Source organism: Pezoporus wallicus, unplaced genomic scaffold (assembly GCF_028554395.1).
Source record: "Pezoporus wallicus isolate ANWC-B61680 ecotype Strahan unplaced genomic scaffold, APGP_CSIRO_Pwel_v1 contig_8839, whole genome shotgun sequence".
NCBI lineage: Eukaryota > Metazoa > Chordata > Aves > Psittaciformes > Psittacidae > Pezoporus > Pezoporus wallicus.
Window position 1 is genome coordinate 144,849 of NW_026641258.1, and position 21,747 is coordinate 166,595.

Consider the following 21,747-nt stretch of genomic DNA (forward strand, 5'->3'; position numbering starts at 1 on the left):
TTTTCAGCCTGCCTTCAGGGAATTCAAGCTCTGTCCAGTATCGCAGAAGAGATGTGCCCAGATCTGATGTAGAAGAGCCACTGAGCACCTTTGTATCGTACCAGTGCCTGACTGACATCTCCCTCAGGGCCTTGCTGACTGCCAATGCTGAAGGCGCTGGCAGGGACGCAAGAGCAAAGACCTAGGCCATGACAGACTCTCCCCTCAGTGCTCTATAATTCCCAGGCTCAAACCCAGTCTCTGGGAAATGCTGGCTTTGCCTCCTTACCTCCACTTTCAATGAGAATGTCAAACAGGTCATCCATCTGCTGGCTGGAACAGCCGTTCTCCTGGGGAGAGCGAGTGCAGGGTTAGCTTCCTATTTACCGGGGAGCTTCCACCTTCTGCAACACCCTCAGCTGCTGGCTCTCCTCCCTCACCCCGAGATGGGTCTGTTAGCTAACAAGAACCAGCACATGGAGGCACACCATAATCCTCTGTAGCCCCAGGCTGTTTCTGGATGGGAAGATAAAGTCAGCATCTGCTGTACTACCACTCAGCAGACAGTGAGTGGCTGGGGAACTCTATCTATGATTTAGGGTCTGCCTCAAATCCTTCAGAAGGAACTCAGCTAGGAAGCTGCAGTTGTGTCTCCATTCTCTGTCACTGGCCCAGATCAGGAATCTAAGCAGATTTACAACAGCAATGTTTCACCTGCTCTCCAAGGAAACCAAGGAGAAGAACTGCTCTCACCTGGGCCTTTGGCTGTTGTTTCATGGCCTCCTCATAGCCTGGTGGCTCTTTCATTGGGACCGAGGGAACAGAGAGAGGAGATGGAGAAGTTCCAAAAAGCGATGCGTGCTGTTGCTGCTCCAGGTCCATCTGGGATGGAGAAAGGGCAGCAGGAGAGCCAGGCTGTGATGAGGGCTGTTTAGAAAGAAAGCAGAGGGAGAGATCAGGGGAAAGACCGCACCAACTCCTGCCTCACAGCTGCTTTGAGAGACTATCATCCTTTCTCTTGGTGAGTGCTGCCAAGAGGTCTGCACTGCTCTGCTCTGCTCCAAGCAGCGTGGCTTCTTCTGTGTACTCTATGCACTATGGCTGCAGGGGTGGAAGACAGATTTCCCCTCCAACTCACAGCTGGAAATCTTTTGCTGACGTTTCTAACGCTAACACAATGCCACATACCGCCACGGGGCTGCTCCTGGATGGGGAAAGCCTCATCTGTCCAAGTGGGGAATTCCTCTAGCACTTTGGAGAGAGAGGGCACTTCCCTTTTTGTGTTCAGCCTACTCTGCACAATATATCCAGGACTCCTCTTTTACCCACCTCTTCCTGCAGTGCCTGCTTTGGGGACACAAGCCAGCTTCACTAGCAGCCAAGTTTCAGAGCCTGATGGTGGGTGGAGGGCCCCAGAGCACTCAGCAGCACCAGGGACCTCCAAAGGAAACCCCAAGTGTTGCAGGAAGTGGTGCTCATGACTCAGCTTTACCAGATGAATCAGCACACAACTGCCCATAAGAAAAGTTAAAACAGGGATCAGGTCTTTGCCTCTACAGCAGCTATGTGTGATCCACAGCGAAGCTTGCTCCCTGGAGCAGTGATCCCCAGGTATTAGATGAATGCCAGTTCCAATACTCATACGTGTTGATGCTCTTCCCCCTCCTGTTTTCCCTGGAAAGCTGATCATCTGTTCTGTGACCTGCAGGTAGAGGAGTGACCGCAGGCCCTGGCTGGTAGAGTTGCTCTGGGGTCTGCTCTCTTCCTGAGAGGGGCTGGAATCTGGTGTTGTGCCACAGGCCCCTGGAATGTGCTGGGAGGGTACCTTTTTCCACACACACTCCTTTGCCAGGAGCACCAGTTTTCAGGGACCGTTTGTGGAAACCACTGGGGAAGAAGGGCTGTTGCTTTGGAGGTGCTGAGAAAGACAGTATGAATATGGTGTGAGACGGCTGCCCTGTGACAACCTGCAGACCTACCTTCTGACCCTACAGGGAGGCAAAAGGATTAGGAGAGTGCCACTGATCACTTTTGCATCTCCTCAAAGGTCTCAAAGCAAACCAAGGCACTGGCCCTTTGCAAAGTGGATATCCCACTCTGATCACACTAGAAACTACTCCTGTCATAGAATCATAGAATGGTTTGGGTTGGAAAGGACCTTAAGATCATCTAGTTCCAACCCCCCTGCCATGGGCAGGGACACCTCACAGTAGACCATGTCACCCAAGGCTCTGTCCAACCTGGCCTTGAACACTGCCAGGGATGGAGCATTTATCATGTCTTTGGGCAACCTGTTCCAGTGCCTCACCACCCTCACAGTAAAGAACTTCTTCCTTATATCCAATCTAAACTTCTCCTGTTTTAGTTGTCATATTTTTTCCAAGATCTCACACAGAAGTGATCCTAACAAGCTCTAAAAACTCTTCATAATATTTTTGTATTTTGATTACATGTTAGAGACGGCTAAAAATCGGCTAGAAAGGGAGGAGATGCACAACTATCCCCTGAGAAGGGATAAAGCCAGAAGTGCTCTCTTTCCTGAGTCACAAAGAGATGATTAACAGATGTGCTCAAGGTACATACAGGAATGGAAACCACAGCATGTTCATCAGTACCAGAGAGTAATAGGTCCCATCCTTTCATCCCTGTCAGAGCTCAGATGCCACCTTCAGCAGCAGACATACTGCCCACACCACCCTCTATGTAGCCACCTTTTCAGTTCAGTAGCAGTCCTTCAAGAAGCAGGAACACCACTATGAACCAGTTCTGGCCTCTCACCGTTTTTAACTGATAGACAATGCTTATTTAAAACACCCGCTGGTATTCTGCCCAAATGTAAGACCAAAAGGCAGAAGCTAGGAAATTGTCATGGTTTAGTCCAAAGCTCTTCGCTGTAAAGCCTCCACAACTCATCCAAGCATCCCCATGGACACTCAGTGCTCCTGAAACCTCGTGTCTGAGGAGCAATCTCCCTTACAGCTATTTCAGGAGGAGGAGGGGGGAATGGAGAGGCTGTGCCAGACACCCTTTCTGCTGCCATGTTCAAACTCAAAACCCAACATCTCATGCAGCTGCAAGCTGTGGCAGAAGCTGCTGTGAGATCTCACTTGCTGTGATGATGGTATCTGACCAGGATTGTGCACGTGTTCCCTTCCTGGCACTGCTACAAACCCTGGCAGCAGGCAAAGAAAAACAAGGAAGAAAAGGGAGCAAGGAGTGAGCTACCTTTCTGACAGACTGGTTTAGTCCTCTGGGCTGCTGCGGCTGCTTCTGCTGCTGCGTGGGCTGCTGAGGGGTGCTTGCAGGTAGCTGACACTGTGGTTGGCTGGAAGTTTTAGCGGGCGATGATTGTACTTTCTGGAAAGAAAAGGGTATCCATGAGAAGGGTATCCATTCCCCAGACACAACATGGAACAAGGCTTGTGTTTCTCAAAGGATTTATGAAGTTTGTTTTTCCTCCACTCACTATTCTTTAGGGAATTCAGTGATTCGTTCTGCTTCACCAAGCAGAGAAATCAGACTGGGATGGGATTCAGAGTCCCAGAAGAGGAAGTGGTACCAGTCTAAATCCCTGGGCTATCCATGACATCCCTCGAGGGCTAGCAGACCTGACACAGGACCTGGGCCCTTCTGGAGGAGCGGCTGGAGTTCAGGTGAGATACCCCAGGGTATCAAGAGTGACACCGAATGCTGGTATTTAGACAGCTGCCTGCTACACAGCAAATGCTTAGTGCCTGTCCCTGGTGGCAGACACTGCCACTTGCTCTGCAGAAGATGCAAGAAGGCAGCACAGAATCAAAATCATCTCTGCCATGAAAGATGCTGGGGGTTGACTTATGCCATAAAACCTAAGCATATTTATTCCTTCCTGGAAGAAATGCTCGGAACAATTCTGCTAAGTGCTGAGCTCATGCCAGCCAGGGAATAGTAGATCATCTCTGATGAAAGACTCCGTTAACACTGAAATACTGACATGCATTAAAGCAAAGAGCAGTCAAAAAGCAAACAGACTGCTCCCAGGGTCTGATTTCAGCTTTCAGTAGATCAGGTGACCTATCTATCATTCTGACTATGCTCTCCAGTAAAGGACAAGAGGTGAAACACACTCTGATTTTTTTACTATCACAGGCATAGTTGTTCTGCCACTAGTGAAATGTGGCAGCAAACCCTTGTCCTCCAAGCTGGAGATCCTGCCTGATAAAAGGCAGAAGAGTTTGCGTTTGGAAGAATGCTGAACAGCCTGTGAAGCACACAGTCAGTCCTGCATTGCTGTACACAGTTCATCACTGTCAAATTCCAGGCTTTCTGCTGAAGATCTGCTTACACTGCTTTGTTTCACAAAGCCATAATCTACCAGCCCTCGTAGTGGGCAACTCAGCCATTTTAGTATTTACTGCACTGAATTTCCACCATATTAAGTCACCATATGCTTGACTTGACCAGGATCAGGAAGAGGGAGAGACAAACCCAACTGCCTGCAGCAGGGATATGATCTAACCCTTGCCCACCTGCAAGGTCGGGCAGCTACTCCCTGCCTTCCCATGTGGCGAGAGGCCCTGCCTCTCGGTGCTCTGCTTGGTCACGGTGAGGACGATGTGGGTCCCTGTGGAGTCAGTGATGAGGGTGGGGGGCGGACTGCCCTTGATGAGGTCGCTCAGGGAGCTCCCTTGCTGGCCAAGGAAAAGCCGAGGGCTGTGGGACTGGCACGGTGGCTCTGCTTCCGCGGCTGGCACCTCCTGCTTCACCATCACGGCTTTCTTTGGCACTGGGCTTGGATTCGAAGTGTCCATTTGGCTAGCAGTTGGTGCAGGGCTGAACTGGTCTGTTTGGCCACTGGATTGCTTTGCAGATTGGCAACTCAGGAAACCATTTTCACTCTTGACCTGAATGCCAAATGCTGCTGGGTTGGAGGCAAGGGCTGTTCCTTCTGCAGCCGCTAGGGTCGGTAGTGACTGCTGAGAGCGCTTCTCCTGCTCTAGCTGTAGTCTAAGCATCTCAACCAGCTGCTGCTTCTGCTTCAGCATGCGGGTGAGTTCCTCGATCTGCTTGTCCTTCTCCTGCAGCATCTGGTCCTTGTCCCTAACTTCTGCATCTTTGCTGTTACCAGTGCTACACCGCTCCGACCTGGGTGCTGCATTTACACTGCAGGAGGCAGACTTGGAGCTTTCTTCCTTCACCAGGAACTGCACTGGAGATGCTTGCAAGGTGAGCTGGGTCAGGGGTGAGGTCACCATCTCTCCAAAGGTGTCTCCGGTGGCTGAGTTCTCATCCCCTGTGCTCATCTGCGAGCGCTCAGAAGGAGTTGGAGAAACAGGAGGAGTCGAGCCTGTGCTGCCAAACTTCATCACACCACCACCAGTGACTGTGGCCACAACTACTTCTGCTGGTGCAATGCCAGTGGTGACCAGGGCTGGCCCTGTGCTCAGCCTGGCAGCAGGGAAGGCTACCACCACTTCGGCAGCTTTTGGGAGCATGGCTGCTGTGCCGGGCTTGGGAGTGGGGGTTGTTTGGCCAGCTGCACCGTTCTGTTCTTGGTAAGCTCTGAGACGCTCAATCAGGTCCGTCTTTGTGCCTGAGACAGGCAAGGCCCTCAACTTCAGCTCTTGCTTCAGCTCTGCTACCTGAATCAGGGAAAAAAAAGGAGGCAACATTAAGAGAACATAGACTCCAGAACAACTCTTAACAGTTACCAGAGCCATGAGACAAAGGCCTCCTGCAGGCCAACAAACCTACACCACAGGTACAGACTGCAGGGTAGCAATACCAGCTACTGTCACTAAATCCTGTCAGCCCACTTCAGCCCTGCTCTGGGGCAGCAACACTGTTCAGTACTGCCCTCCAACAACGGCAAAAAAGGGGGTACACAGCTTCACAGGAATTTACCTTCATCTCATCTAGGTTGGCAGGGAGAGGGCCAGGCTTGCCCACTGCAGCATTACTGTTTTGTCGCATCAGCCCACTGGAACCAGAGGATACCGAAGATGCGCTGCCGACTGTGGCAGAGAGACTGCGTACAGCAGGGACACTGGCACCACTCTGCTGCTCTCCTGGAGGCCTGCAGGGAAAGAAAAAACACAGGCATCAAAACCAAGCTACAAAGGCAATGAAGGCCCTTAGTGTCAACAATCACATAGTTCAGAAACATCTGGGTCACTAGTGTCATCCTAGACATTAAACCACACCAATGCCTTTGACTATATCCATGACCCTTACTCTGGCAACCGATTCACTTCAGGCCCTTTTTGAGGCCTGCTGCAACCTAACAAAATTTAAACGTGTTACACCCAATCACCACACCTCACCCCAGAACACATTGCTTCTAATAACAGTACTGGAAAGCAAGTGCTTCCTAAGAGAGTGCTGCCATTTAGGACCCATACTTTGGTGGGGCTGGCAGGATGGTCTGATAGTTGTAGTGCTGCTGCTGCTGGTTGAGGATCTGAAGCTGGAGAAAGAGCTGCTGCTGCTGCAATATTTTGGCATAGGATGAATCCATGGGAGGAGCTCCCTTGTCCTGCTTTTGGTCCGGGGGAATATACTGATGATATTTAAGCTTCTTGACTTTTGGCTTCAACTCCTTGGCTTTTTTACTGCGCTGAGACTTCTCACTAGCAGACTTGGGCTGGCTTTGCTATTTAGAAAAAAAAGGAGGAAGCAAATAAGAATGGAAACACTGAAATAATATAACACCCCATGTAAACCAGAACATACACTGGAGTTTTCATTTCAAAATTCTCCAGATTTGACCTCAGCGTCTTTCCTTGCCTCTCTAACTTAGGCAACAGTATGGTCACAGCACCTGCAGCAGCTTACACTGCACCATAATGCAGGTCACCTTTTCCAGCACACCAGATCACTTGCTCATCCAGTGCAGACTCACTCAGATACTCCTGATTGATTGTTTCAAAACATTCTGCATTCAGGACTCATTTTACAGAATGTTAAATATGTTGCAACCAGTGTCAGAGGAAGACGCCCACACAAAATCAGCTCTCCCTCCTTTGCATCTGTCAACATAGTATTTCCAGCTCCAAACCTTTTTCAGAGTAACCATCTTATTGTAGCCTTCAGACTACAATTACGAAGAAATCAGCCAAAATAGTACCTTAATGAGTGTTGGTGGGGGCTTGGCAGCAGTAAGAGCTGCTCCATTGGTAAGACTAGGGGGCAGAAGAGGCGGAGGTGGCAGAGGTGGGGGTGGCTGTTCAGGTAGGAAAAGTGTTTCACTGGAGTCTGCGCTGATCTGCAATTGGGATGTACCCTGCAGACACAGAAGAAGGCACGGTGAATACACATACAAGGAAGGAAACAGTTTAAAGAGAGTGCAGGAAACGTCCACTTCCAGGGAAGCAGCACAGGTTTCAAGTCATTAATCTGACTTCTTCAACTCACTGCTCCAGTTATCCCTGAGAAGCAGCACATCTTCTCAGAGGAGAAAATGAATCAAAATTCCACACTTGTACCTCCCAGCTTTGCCTGCCAGAATCAGTCACACACAGGCTGTATCACCAACTGATGGTTGCTCCCCTTCCCCACACTGCACTACTATGGGGGCTTCTGAATAACCAGAGGACTTCATGAATGCCACACAGAGCAAAGACCCCTTGTGAAATCTCACAGACTATACCTTTTAAGGATCCCTTGGTCTCACTTTTTAGGATCCTCTGCCAGAAATCAGCAGTAGCTGTGAAGCTCCAGGGCACTGCAGGAAGCCACCACATTCTCACCTGAGCTAGTGATGTGCCAGTGGTGCTAGGGAGAGGCTCACAAATCCGAGAGTCCATCGGTGATGGGACAGACCCCTGGGACTCATGGCTGGCTGGCTGTTCTGGGGAGAGGGCATCACTGCTGTCCTCATCAAAGGAGGAATTGTCTGCAACCTTTGGGTAGTTCACCTGTCCAACTAAAAACACAAACATCAACTGTAGTCTTTGAAGTGGAATAAGGAATTATTTCACTTGACACTAGATGTTTCATAAAGATTAATGAAGACATGGAGAGAGATGTGTCTGAGCTGCGCTTAAAGCACCAACTAAAAATGACAGAACACATCCCAAACTGAATCAGTTGTGTTTACATTCATCTCCACTACCAGGAGAATAAAATGATGCAGACTGGGGTGAATCACTTCCCTTGCTTCTTAGCCAGAGAAGCTCAGGACAAGTGCTACTTAACTCTGACCAAACCCAGTTCTGTGGCATGGGCACTGTAAGGCTTGAATCATGATTTCTTTGATATTCATCCTGTGTGGTGGAAGGCAGAATGCCTCTTCAAGACAGCATCTCAAACTGTCCTTTAGTCTTCCCAGCAAAGCAACAAAGGCTACGGATTAAGTGATGGCCCTGACTGTTATTAATATTTCTGTCTATCTACATGCCCAGTAGACAAATTCATGTGAGTGTACATTTGTGTTTTTTTAGATTACGTTACCTCAAATTAATCCTGGTAAGCATGAAAATACTATCATTTGCACTTAACACAGAAGCAACAGAAATCCAGAGAGATGTCCTTGGCTCAGTCAGAAGGAAGCCACATCTCTAATGCTCCAATTTAGAAGTTCATTCTTTCTCTTCCTCAACCACTTCTTGTGCAATGGTGAAGTCAGGCTCTCCCAGATTACTGTGCTTTTCCTTTTTCATGAAGAATATTCCATCTTGCTCACAGTTGTGTTCCATTTGTCTTTAAAGTAGCTGTGCATGTTTAAAGGGATGAATAACCACAGACACACACAGACTGCTCAGTCTGGGGAGACGGAAAAGAGCACTGCTGAGGCAGTGGGAAGGCTATTCCTCAGCATTCCTTTCAGCCCTTGGAATGGCACTGGCATGATTTACATCTGTTCTGGTTTATTTTTAAAGAGGTTGAATCCTCTGAAGTTTTTAAGTTCACAGACATCTTTTGTTTCACCACACCTGTTTATATTCTGTCTCCTCTCCCTGATCTGAGTAAGTCAGTAGGTTCTCCCTGACCAAGGCTGCTTGCATGTCAGACTGAGAGAAGGATCTCTAATGAGAGAATCTATGGAATGCAGTCTTCAACAGCCTTTCAAGTCTTATGGGTATGCAATTGCTTTCATATTATTCTGGGACGTCTATACCCCCTATAATTTAATCTCTTCATAGCACCATCTGGCTGGAGGGAGTTCTGTTTTTCAGAATCCTTGGGGCTGAAAGCTTGTGATTCTGAGGCAGGAAAATAAGACCAACCAAGGGGCTGCACTCTCTTAGACAGGCAGAAGAACTGATAGGAAATCACAGCCGCTGTGGGAAATGCCCTCAACACAGATCCTCCTCAGGCCTTACCGATAATGGCTTCCTTCAGGCTTGATTCCACAGGCAAGATGTTCTTCTCCACCAGCTCCATGGGACCTGGCCTCTGCGCTATCTTCTCATTGAGGTCATCTGCCAGTCTGGCTCTCTTTAGCTTCAGCTGCTTAGCCTGCAGGGAGGGTTCAGCCGAGGTCTCTGTTTGGGGGAAAGTAAATAAAATGGTATCAATTCAGCAATGGTCAACCTATTGCACTTCAACTGTATTTTACTTCTATGCAGAAAGGTTACTGTAGATAACAGTAGCTAACTACAGCAAAATAGTTGCAGATAACAACAGACAACTATGCACTATAAAGATATGATAGTTATTATGTGTATTTAAGTTATAAATACAACTATAGTAGCCCTTGTGACTCTAGCATAGGACAAATTCATTCTCAAACTGATGTAACTCAGTTCCGGTCCAAAGATGTGGTACCCAGCAGCAGCACAGTATCCCCTTTCAGAAACTGAGGTGCTTATTACTAATTTCATCAATTCTGTCTTACTTCCTCTTGGATATTTTGTAGTGCCTTCCCTTAACAGAAGAGCAATCCATGGTCATTCTCTTACACTGTTGCTCAGCTACACAAAACTGCACAAGTTGGGTTCACATAACAGATTCTTCTAAGAATCTCCATGTAAGCAGAGTTGAATCCCGCTCAAGAAATCATGCAACAGGCATGATCTTCTGCCTGCTCTCAACTGAAAGAAAGACTTGGGGATCAGAGGCAAAATAGAAAGCTGATTAATAAGTAATTATGATAAAATTTATTGTTCATGTTTTCCTGTATACCACGTGCTATACCTTCCAGAATGTGCATCCTAACCAGCTCTGATCTCTCCGGACGGGACCGGATTTTCCGTTTCAGATAGTCCTCTGTCTGCAGCAAAAACAGACAAGCAAGAACCAATTTCAGGAGTGAGGTAATCTTGGACAGCACAAAGAAGAGAAAAAAGCATCTTTAGTTGTTGCTGAGATCTAAACAAACACAGAACAGAGAAGGGGCATATCTTCTGTTCCAGAACACCCAGAGAATGAGCTTATTCTAAAGATGACCTTCTACTGTAATCGCTTCAGTTAAACTGTGCACTGCTGGCCTGCAGAACAGAAACTGTAAAGGACTTTCTTAAGAGCTGAAGCTCTCTTTTCCCCTTTTATGCAATACCACTAACTTGTCAGGGTGAAATTCAAGACATTTCTTTTTACATTAAAGATAAATGCACTGGTTCCATTGCTCACAGCAAATACTTTCATATACTGGTGGCTGACTTGTGGTTTGGACATATAGTTTTTTATTTGTTTAAAGATATGTTAGTTGTTAAGTTAAAGACCCTATTCAGTCCCTTGGCAGGCAGTATCTAAATGCTACAGCAAGACTCATTTAATTTACAGAGCTACTTTTAGCTGTCTTTGGAGAACATGCTACAGAGCACTGCTCCTGATGACCCTGACTGGGCTGAGCACATTACCCTTTACAGAGCCCAGGAATGGGAATCTGGGAGCAGTGGGTAACTGACTGGTAAGTACTGGGCACCAGGATAGGCCTTCGGAGAAAATAAATATTAATCAGAAAACTGCACCATACTTGCTCAATTGCCCCCACCAAAATATTAACTTAATAAGAAGATTTTAGGAAAAAAAAAAAAAAAGAGAAAGAAGAAGGAAAAGCCTTTGGGACACTGGTCTTAATGCAAAGTCCTCTGTCCCAATCCTTCCACTGTTTAAAGTGTTAACGCTCCTTTACAGATCTTAATCCCAGCTGTAATTTATTAACTTATGTTGCTTTCACTTTTAAAACAAAGTTTAGCCCAGCAGTCATAACAGGTTTTGTTCCCCTGCAGGCTAATCAGAAAAGTAAAACTATCCCCAGAGGCTTTCTGAGGAAATCATCAAGAAACCCCCCAGTTAGCAAAGGTACCACATGAAGTGTGACGCCTGGCTTCCTCTTTCCATACAGCCAGAAGTCTGTGTGATTTTTTTTTTCAGGCGGGGTTATCCTCTCCATTAAATTTTCCATGTCTGATGGCCTAGATAAACAAGTGCATGTGCAGGTAACAGAGAAACTATACAGTTTCCTCAAAGGTGGAACTGAGCTACACATGATAGGAGCATTTAAGGGCAAAACCAGACACCATAAAAATAAAAATGTAGAGTATATGGACAGTGCAGAAGAATAGTATCAGTGACTTTCAGAAATAAGACTCCCAAGGGAAATCCAGACATCGTATTCAGTGGTTTTCAAGAACAACTCAGGGTTAATCACCATTACATACAAGCTAAAGAACATCCCATCCAATACACCCCTGACTACATAGTGCTGTATCACATCCAAAACATGAATGATTCCCTTCTGCATCTCATTTATAGCTACAGGATGCCCAAAATACTACTCTTTACCTCTCCAAAACATTAAAGACAATACTGGAGCTTACCCTGGCCCGCTCCAAACTCCTTCTTTGTTCATGAAATGCAGCTGGACTTTTCAGAGCTGTTGAGAGGAAAACATTTACAGAATTAGTGAGAATGACGGAACTGCACATCCTTTCGGGCCATCTAAGTTAAAAACACAGCAGCAACTGCCTCTTGCATCTTTCAACACACTGGACCAGGTCTCCAGCTGGTATAAAGCAATGTCAATTAACATACTCCATTTGACAGCACAGGAGCTACAGGAACTGACCTGGACTTTACGTGGGCTGCTGAAGAGACTAACATGTGTACACTTCTAGTAGAACTAACCACCATTGACAAAGTTGGGTCCAAGAACCTGAGTCAGAAACAGTACTCCAACAAATGCCTTTAAAAGCCTCAACACAGAGTAAAATTATCAGGACCTTTAAGTAAGGGAATGGCAGTGAAACATTGAAGAAATACATGAAATGGTTAGAAGGATGATTGGGGGACAATCCTAACGAAGCTGCAAGTCTTCCCTTAATCTGCACCTGTGTTTTGTGTACATGCAAGGGCTGGTTTCAAATTCTACAGGTCCACAGGACATACATATTGCTCCATGTCAGAGGAACTATAGTGAGAACAGGAACACTTAGACAGGAAAGTACATCTGTCTGTTGACAGAAAACCAAGACGTGAGGAATTAACAGCAGCTCTCCATATAACAGACCTCCTTACCCCCTCAGACTCAGTATAAAACCAGAGCCAAAATGGATCATGTTTTAGAGAAACTGATCCTCTGCTGTCCAGGACGGTACTAACCCTGGAGGAATCTCTCACTCTGCCTCTCTGCTCTTCTGGAGCACACAAAGCTCACGTCCCACAGTAAAACAGGAGAAAGTGGGTGACCATGGTGTCAGTAGCTCCTCATGGTCTTCCCGAATCCGCAAGTAGCTTGCTTTTTAAAATGGGTACATTTTGGTTTGCATTCAGAACTAGCTGCAGGGAACATAGTAACTTCTTTCCATATTTCTTAAATACTCACTCAACTCATTCAATTGCCTTGTGAAGTTTCTAAATTACCATCAAGTTAAAACAGCTAAATTAAAAAAGCCTCATCTTTAACAATAAATTGCAAGTCTTATGAAGACAGAAATCTAAACTTGTACAGATAGTAACTCCAAAGTACTGCATCTAAGCCCTATGAAACATACTCTGCACATTATTTTTCACTTAAGACCAATGATTAAATACTTCTCAAATGTAACTTCATAATGAAATCTCAAAAGACTACAAAAAAAAAGAAGCCCTTGCATAACTGCAATGTATGAAACTATTTCTATTGCACATGTAGACTCCTAAACTGTTTCCTAGAGAATAAAATGCAATAGTCAAAGACAAGACATACGTTCTGTCCTTCTAAGTTCTAACGGGGTAAAAAGTAGAATTTAGCCCATACACCAGGAATTCTGAACACATCAGGGCATCATAGAAGGGATTCAGACTACAGAAATGAAGAATAATCTGTAGAACGGAATAACAATAATTGAAAACTAACTACAGTGAGTACACAAACCCCTACAATGATGGGGTAAACAGTTCCTGTTCAGATTTATGCAAGCTGTGAAATGGGAGTGCACTGACTGCACTTTGGGATAAACCAGAGTAAGGGTAGAGATATGGTTTTGCAATAACTGCAAATATAATACAAAAACCTTCACTGGCTAGCTGAGACATCAGCTTCTGGGCAGCCTCACCATCATACTTCGATGAAGAGCAAACAATACATAGTACTGGGAAATATTCTTTTCAAGTGGCATGACCTGCTTCTGAATATGCATGTGCTTGAACTTAAATACACATTTCTTTCATTGTATGCATATCATAGAAAAGTGAAATAAAAGTTCAGTTACACTTGGACAAAGATGCCATGCAATATATAAATTGGTATAAAAATCTACACTGGAAAGAAGGGAAGCAGGCCTCATCTTGAGTCTTCAAAAGCTCTCTACCACCAGAATGTGCAGACATGGCAGTAATTCTTTACTCTCCCTTTCCTGCTTACCTATTCCATCAGTTAAGAGGCAGCAATGAACTTTAAGTGACATTTCCCTGACCGTAGCAAATGGTCAGGAAAATCACTGCAGGCGTTCAGCCGATGTGACAGGTAGTCCAGGAAAATTCTTGCTTGCAGAACAGCAAAGCAAGAAGAAAAGAAACCCTGAGCAATAAAAAACAAACAAAAAAAAAGAAAAAGAAAACCCCTCCTTCCAAATACATACACATTTAATAGTAAGTAATGCAAAACTGCCACAGCAAGAATCTTGTAAAGAACAATTTCAGTCTCTCATGATGAGTCCTATGGAAACAAACACTGGGTTGTAGCTATCTGGGCTGGCAACATGACAGAAGACTTCATACTTGACCTCTGAAAATGTCAAGAGGGCATAATCCTTCGCTGCTTCCCTCAGCAGTCTAGGATGGGGCTGACATGTTAGAAGAGTGTCTATTGTAGATCATTATCCTTTAGGAGTTAACTAAGCCTTGCACATTTTTCAGGCTTTGAAATGACTATATAGCCCAGAGCTGTGGAACAAGCTATTCTGTTAACTGCATTATAGTAAATGGAAAAGAAAATAATGATCCTATGAAGAAATCTCAAGCAGTAGGGCTCTGGGTAAACTCTACAGGAGACCCACGCGCAAATATGCTCCTTCTCCAGCTCCTCCCACTGCCCTTCCCAGCTACTTGGTACTGATCCCTGCAAAACTGTCCCTACCCCTGTACCCTTCTGGCTTGCTCAACCCAAGTGCTGTTCAAAATGACCCATACTGACAAAGCTCTACTGTTCTCAGCTATAACAGCTCTTCTGGCTCATTCTAATGGTGTATGCAAATGAGCAGCTTAGCTGGTGGAGCAGAAGCAGTAGTAAAAAGGTAGGAAAGGGGCAGCATTTCTACCACTGACACAGAATTTGTGTCCACAGAATTTGGCACCTAAAGCAACAGATACAACCAGCTATAACCATCACATAGGGATGAAGGAACTCCAATCACCTAATGCCTTTGACCTCTCAGGCTGGATAAAATATCCTGAACTATTCCTTACAGTAGTTCGTCCAACCTGTTCTTGAAGACTTCTCATGAAAAAATGTGGTATTATTGCAAAGAAATTATCCCAGTGCATAGATGTCTTTACTATGTAAAAACCTTCCTGAAGGGACACAGCATTGTACCAGCCACTAGGAATAAAAAAACTCTATCCCAGCTGAAACCAGGACACTGTCTTACATTTCCCTTCTTATAATTTATACTCATTATTCCCTGCCTTACCTGCAATTATTACAGAGAACAATTTATTCTCTTCCTGTTTGCATCTATCCCTATATATTTAAAAACTTTGGTTTTCCTACAGTCTTCTGTTATATTAAATGACCAAAGCCAGTTGCTTCACTTTCCCTTACAGATAACATTTCCCAGACCTTTGCTTGTTTACTTACTTTTGGACTCCTTCCATTTGTTTTCTATTTTTCTTTAAGTACAGTGTCCAAAATTTGGTACATATTCCAACCTAGGCTTTATCAGCTTTTATAAAGGTAAATGATTATTAAATAACACTTCTCAGGCATATGATCCAGCCAGTTTGTCTTTTTTGTGTAAATAAAGTGCATTAACATGTTCACTTGTGCTTGGCTCACAAACCATGAAAGGTCTCCAGTCCTCCTCTGCAGAGCTGCTATCTAGCCAGCCATCCTCCATCTTCAATTAATGCTATGGACTAGACATACCAAAATGTAGAACTCTGCATTCTTTCTTTGGTTTTGTCCAGTACTTCTCAGCTTCTCCAAATACTGTGAGTCCCAAACCTGTCCTCCTCACAACCCCCTAACTTGCAAGTTTAATAAATATGCACAGTTCTCTTGTTTAAATCAAAATAGTGAAAATAATGAAGAGTATCAGACACTGACCTTCTCTCACCCCACCCAAAAGCCCTACTCAAGACATCCTCCCAGTATATCACCAAGACTTTATTTCAGTGCTGTTCTCTCACCAGCTACACTCACAGCTTCAAGTTATCCCATCTTGCCTACAAAACCATCAAGCAAGCCTCTGTTAAGCAACCTACTGAACCCAAGAAGTGCAAAAAGACGTTTAACACCCTGACTTCCTGTGGAGGCAGTTCAATGAATATTTAGTCTGGTGGTAGGTAAATAATGAGCTCTTCATCCCCCTCCCCCATGTCCCAGCATTTCTGCCTTGCCACTGATGCTCCAGTTGTACTCATACTGCACAAGAAGCTATAAAAGGGAACTGTCACCATGAAGTATCTCCAGTATTTCCCCATGGCACTTGCCCCTCTAGTTAACTTGGTTCAGCTTTGCCAGCAAAACTTTGGGCTAGCCCCTGATGAGAACAGAGTGCTGCCAGAGAAAAAAAAAACTTGCCAAACTACAACAGCAGCCTTAGCTGTTGAGAGTTTTTGCTTTCCACTGTATGCAGAAAACAATTCCTTTATGTTTCTCTTCTACTGAGATATTGGAGAATGCAGAAGTAAATTCTGCAATGCCCAGTTTCAGTTAGGTGCACCTTTTGCCTGCCTTTCTGATTTTGTTTCTACACTGTATGTGCATGGTATTTTCATTATCAGTGAACTGCGGTTATACTTTCTGCCCTTGTTGCTGTACCTAGGCCTGGGACAACGCATGTCAGCCCTCAGTTATGCTGACAAAACCTTCTGTGAACTCAGATCACAGTTGTTTTGAAAGAGTTATTTTAACTTGTATTGGTATGCTGGTTTACAGCACGGTTCCCCAAATACTAGTGTCAGCAAAGCTGAGCACAACTGCTCTGCCAAAGTCAGAAACAAGAGGCTAGGTTTAAGGGCAGTGCTGCAGCAGGAGTGCCCACGTTGCTGAACTACGGCTCCTGTGTCTTCAGATTGCTCCATCCACCTTAGGAAAACAGCTTGTTGTTACAAGTGGCTGAAGAAGCACTAAAAATGGTATAGTGATAGAAGGGATGACAGCATCATCAACAGGGTTTGGGACAGCACAGGCCAGAAGGTGCCCTTCACTGAGTTGTACATATTTTTGTCCCACTTGGACAACCATCTGGCAATTTGCAGCATTTACTGTTAGGAGGATTAGCTTTACCCCTCACCTTTAGATGACTGACAGCAGGATGAGATTTTCCTGCCACAGATGGGCTGGCTGTCAAGGATCTCATGAAATTTGTATCACATATATCCTATTTTTTCATCTCTCTGATGCTTGTGGACCATTTTGATGCTTCATCACCAGAATTCCTGAAGCATTAATATCTTTGTGGTCACACCCTTAGCTACCATGAAGAATCTCCCTGGAGATCAATGATGCAACTGTTTTGTGCCTCCACCCTGCTTCAAAAATGTTTGCAGCTATACACTGTAACTATTGTCCTTCCATCTAATCCCCAAAAGCTATGCAGCAGCACACAGGACCGTCTACAATCATGCACACCTTTCCATGCAAAGCACAGAGATGGAAGTTGCTACTCTTCACTTCAAAGCAATGTATTATTAATTCCTATAAAACAGGGTTCAAAACTGCAATGCATGAGTTCAGTGTTCCACAGTCCAAGCCACGTTCTGAAGATGGCAACCTGTGAATGATGGAAAATACTGCAAAGCTTCAAAATGGTGCTGCTATAAACAGACTGAACCAAGGCCCAGGAATCAACCCCAAATCTCCAGTTTAACAGCAGAGACAAAGAGCCAGGCAAAATGGGTCAGACATTTCTGTTCACGGTTACCCTACAACGTACAAAAGCAAATTTTAGCCTTGCAAAGCTTTCAAAGATATTCACATGCAGATCTTCAAGTTCCTGTTACCTAGCATGAGAAATAAGTGGAATCAGAACTGAATTCAGTCACTCTAAGAACAAAACACAGCAAGGGCAGGGGACTGATGAAACTGCTGAGAAAAAGAGGTCAAAATGTCTGTCTGTAGTCCCTGCATTTGCTTATGCAGCTGACAGAAGACACCAAGGTTTGCAAGGAACCAAATAGAAGAAAAGAAGGCAAAAGGATCTTCACAGGTCCTCACAGCTCAACCGTCTAGTTTAGGAGAAGCAACAAAACTTTCTGCAATGGGTAAGATCATTATTGTAGGCTATCAGACATGTAGGCTGATGGAGGAGAGACAGCACATGAGCCATTCTTGGCCATATTATCTACCTCATCATAGACAACAAGGTGACATTTGAACTGCAAAGCAGTTGGTCAGATAACACACAGTATTTGCAGAAAGGCTACAGCTAAATTCTAAATACTGAGTCAAGCATTCTGCTCTTCAGTTAGATAAGTGTCTGAGGGAAAGGTAAAATCTTTCTTTGCTATGACAAAGAGAAACTCGTGTCCTGTCCAAACCCAACCTCAGACACGCTGAGTTAATTCAGTGGCAGAAGGCCTTCTGCTGCAGCTATTCACCCCAGCTCCAAACAGCATTCTAGTTTCTCTCTTGTTTACTATGCTTTCGTAAAAAGATGAGATAAAATGCTACAAATAGGCTGAACAACTTCCTCTTGTCAGTTCAGGGTGGAGCTCCCACCCTATGGCATTTGGTGCGTAACATTTGGTAAGAAACACAAAACTTGAATCACAGAGAAAGGCAGTTGGCACTTTCTTCTTCCCTTCATCTTCACCCCACTTTCAAAAAGCATTTCTCATAGCATGGAAGAAGAAAGTATTCAAAAAAACAGTCACATGTACAGAAGGATCTGTCATCTTGCTAGTTGGTCAGTATCAGAAAGCAGTATGCTATAGAAATGTGAAAATACACAGGTGAGAGAAGAGAGAGCTCCACCAGCACCTTTTTCTCCTTACATAGCTCCAGGGAGTTTCACATCTGGTACACAGACCTGATCATACTTGAAAATTCTTGCTGATGTAACACCCCTGGCATTGGTAAGCCCACCCCTTGGATTAAGGCTAAGTTCTGAGTATCAAGTTAAAGATATGAAAAGCAGCCATAACTGGTAAATTGTGATTACTCACACTCCACAATATATAAACTCAAAAAAATTAAAAATTAACATTGACTTAAAAATAACAATCCAAATATTATTATTAAGGCCCCCTAACAAATGCATCTTTGCACTTCTGTAATGCCCTTCAATAACAGTGTCATTGTGATTAAAAAATTACAAGTATATCTAGTCTCAAACAGAAGAAGGCTGGATAAAGTTTCTCGACCATGTTGCAAATGTTTGCCCTGACAAAGCATGACATTACAGTTACAGTGCTACAGCTTTATCAAGTCCTCTCTATTACATGAGCCTGTACAGCCAGTACAACCTGTACGGGCTCACGGAGCAACTCTTCCCCAAAACTACTACTTTTCCAGCTCCCTGAACTGGGCTTGACCTGGCTGCACAAGCAAATGTACAGGCAGGACTGTGGTACCCTGCCTCAGCTCAGCTCAGCTCAGCTCTCAGGTGCTTCCAACACCTGAAACAAGCACCTCTCCACAGCCCACATCCATAACTCAGCAAAACTGTCAGTAACTTTATTACAGCGGTATCTCCCTTATGATGCAGCTGAAGATTTTCATTTAACTGTGTGAAAAGCCTCAAGTGTAGGTCTGTCACAGCAAACATGCAAAATTACTGACAGAAAGGGCTAAGATTTTTTCAGGGCCCACACTGAGTTAATTTAAACTCCAACAGATGTGTGTAATTTCTCAGAAAGTTCATCCTCTTCAGGAGCAAAATGTAAACTGTCACCTATGGTAACAGTTATCAGATCTACAGGTGACTACAGCTTTGTGTCAAAGAACATTTACAGCAAGTGCAGATAATGTATAACCCACTCTGTCCATTGCCATTAACTCTTAGCATTCAGAAGACATTACTTAGATCCTGAAATGAAAAATAAAAAAGATAAAGCTTCATTACAATCAGGACTGTGCCACCTCCAAGCTGAAAAGGACAAGCTAGACAAGGAACTTCTACCAGGACCCGTTTGATCCATGCATTCCTAAATCAGACTTCATGTCTGCTTCTTGGACGGATAATCACCCTTTGCAACCTTTTCTGACAACTTTATGGAGTGCCCAGGCTGGGGGAAGTGTGGGGCCATGAGAAGAAAAAGGAAAGACCATTCCCAGCCAACGAATGAACTGTGGGAACACGAAGGGGAAAGAAAGCTCTATTACATACCAGACTTTACTCCCCTGAATTATTATGTTTCTCTTGCAACTGGCAGAGTTAAATATTTTGTCATTGCAGGGATCAAGGACTAAACGCAGCCTATCAAACCCCTAAGCACGGCCTTTTCTTTCTGCAGCTTCACAAAGGACAAAGAGCACACTTCATTACTAACACAATGAACTTTCCTACTCCAACCATGTCTTATTAATCACAGATGTTATAAGCACATGGAAGATAATCACAGACAGCTATCTAAAAATATAAACAAACCAGGTGCAGTTATTAGGCCCCAGACAATAAGGCTGTCAGCTCAAATGAACAGACTTCTCCACACAAGCCTCAATGCTTTGAAATTGTACTTCAAGAGATCAAAGTCAAAAAAGCACCAAATAATTTCTGGGAGGCAAGTTACAGGTAGCTGATCAATTAAAATAAAACCAGTTACAAATCTTTGTGCTACATGCCACAAACAGAAATACATCTGCAAGTGCCCTCTACAGCTCTTGTCTATTTTACAAACAAAAGCAGGTTTTACAATACCTGCTTAGTGCTCCAGCCTTACTCTCAGAGCATAACATCAAGTATATCAAAAGTCTCACTGCAGCCTCTACATCTGAGGTCCCATTTTATACACAATGAACCAGGAAATAGCAAGGTTTCAGACGTTAAATGGAAGACTAAAGAAAAAGTGTTATTATTTTTAGATCTAAAAGACTTTACAGGTTTGGACATTTTATTAAACAAGTCTGGGAGTAATGATATTTATGGTCCATAACTCCCTATCCTAAATGAAAGTACAGTTTCTACTTGTTTTTTCAAAAAAAAGGTATGAAAGTAAAGCAATTACCAACGGGCTGAAGAGCAGACACTAGATGGCAGGGAAGTAAACATTCATATTTTTGTTTTGTTACCATAAGTATATTGCAAAATCTATAGGGAACATCATTATAAAGACCTGATATGTAAAGCAGTGAGAGAATGATGGGCACATGTTACGCAGCAGAGAGCAGGAAGAGCTCTTTTGGGGTGTTAAAGCAAGTCTGCAATTCAAATATAACACACAACAATCTTTAAGTATCAGCTGTGCAGCCACTCTGCCACACTTGTGAATCAGTAAACCTCCACATAAGCATAGCAGTTCACCTTCTAACCTAGCCTTTAGGTGGAAGATGAAATATTATTGAGACATTAAGAACTGCACCTGAAGTTAAAGTCTACAAATATAACTTTAGAAACTTTAACTTATAACTTACAGGTGGTAAGCACTTCACTTCCTGAAATTAATACCTCAAAGATCCTTGTTTTCTTGTGATGGTAGCTGTGCTGGATGCAGAAGACCAGTTACAAGCTTTGCCTAGATGATGATCAACACTGATATGACAATGCATAAACTGTGTTCTGTATCCTTAAATCACTTGCAGTAAATGGCAATTCCTTTTGCATTAATTATAAGCAATGTCTCACAGAGCCCCCCACCCCAAAGCAAATACTGTATTTTAGTTTTATAACAAATATTAAATTTTATCCATTAACCTGACTGCTACAAAACAAATCTAAAAACGCAGCTAGTGATACGAGCAGCCTAATAAGATTGCAATCATTAGGCCACCTACTCTATTACAATCATTCTGAATTGTATGATGTGTTGCAATTGAACTATGGCACACTCCCTTCATGTAGTCCACAGATAAAATACACACTCCCCAGGAGGGTCTGAAACCAGCTGCCCAAGATTCACAAATCTTATATTCCGAAATATGCTCATGCAACTAACAGGCTGCATGTCCAAGCAGAAAACACGATCAGAGTGCTGGTAATTCAGATCTACAGCATGGGAACACCTCCACATCTGTAAAAAGAGTCACATTAGAAAACAGCA

General features: G+C 44.2%; 1 protein-coding gene across 2 annotated transcripts in view; it reads right to left on the reverse strand.

The window, feature by feature from the left end:
• The window catches only part of MRTFA (myocardin related transcription factor A), a 48,302-nt gene that overhangs the window by 3,913 nt on the left and 22,642 nt on the right, over positions 1 to 21,747 (reverse strand). For both annotated transcript variants that reach the window (XM_057422800.1, XM_057422801.1), the window contains exons 3-13: positions 11,724 to 11,779; positions 10,096 to 10,171; positions 9,282 to 9,443; positions 7,707 to 7,882; positions 7,085 to 7,240; positions 6,360 to 6,610; positions 5,863 to 6,034; positions 4,488 to 5,600; positions 3,205 to 3,336; positions 733 to 906; positions 269 to 329 (exon numbers count right to left, since the gene is read on the reverse strand). In XM_057422800.1, coding sequence (XP_057278783.1) covers positions 269 to 329; positions 733 to 906; positions 3,205 to 3,336; positions 4,488 to 5,600; positions 5,863 to 6,034; positions 6,360 to 6,610; positions 7,085 to 7,240; positions 7,707 to 7,882; positions 9,282 to 9,443; positions 10,096 to 10,171; positions 11,724 to 11,779 — 2,529 coding nt within the window. The remainder of the gene's footprint in view (positions 1 to 268; positions 330 to 732; positions 907 to 3,204; positions 3,337 to 4,487; positions 5,601 to 5,862; positions 6,035 to 6,359; positions 6,611 to 7,084; positions 7,241 to 7,706; positions 7,883 to 9,281; positions 9,444 to 10,095; positions 10,172 to 11,723; positions 11,780 to 21,747) is intronic.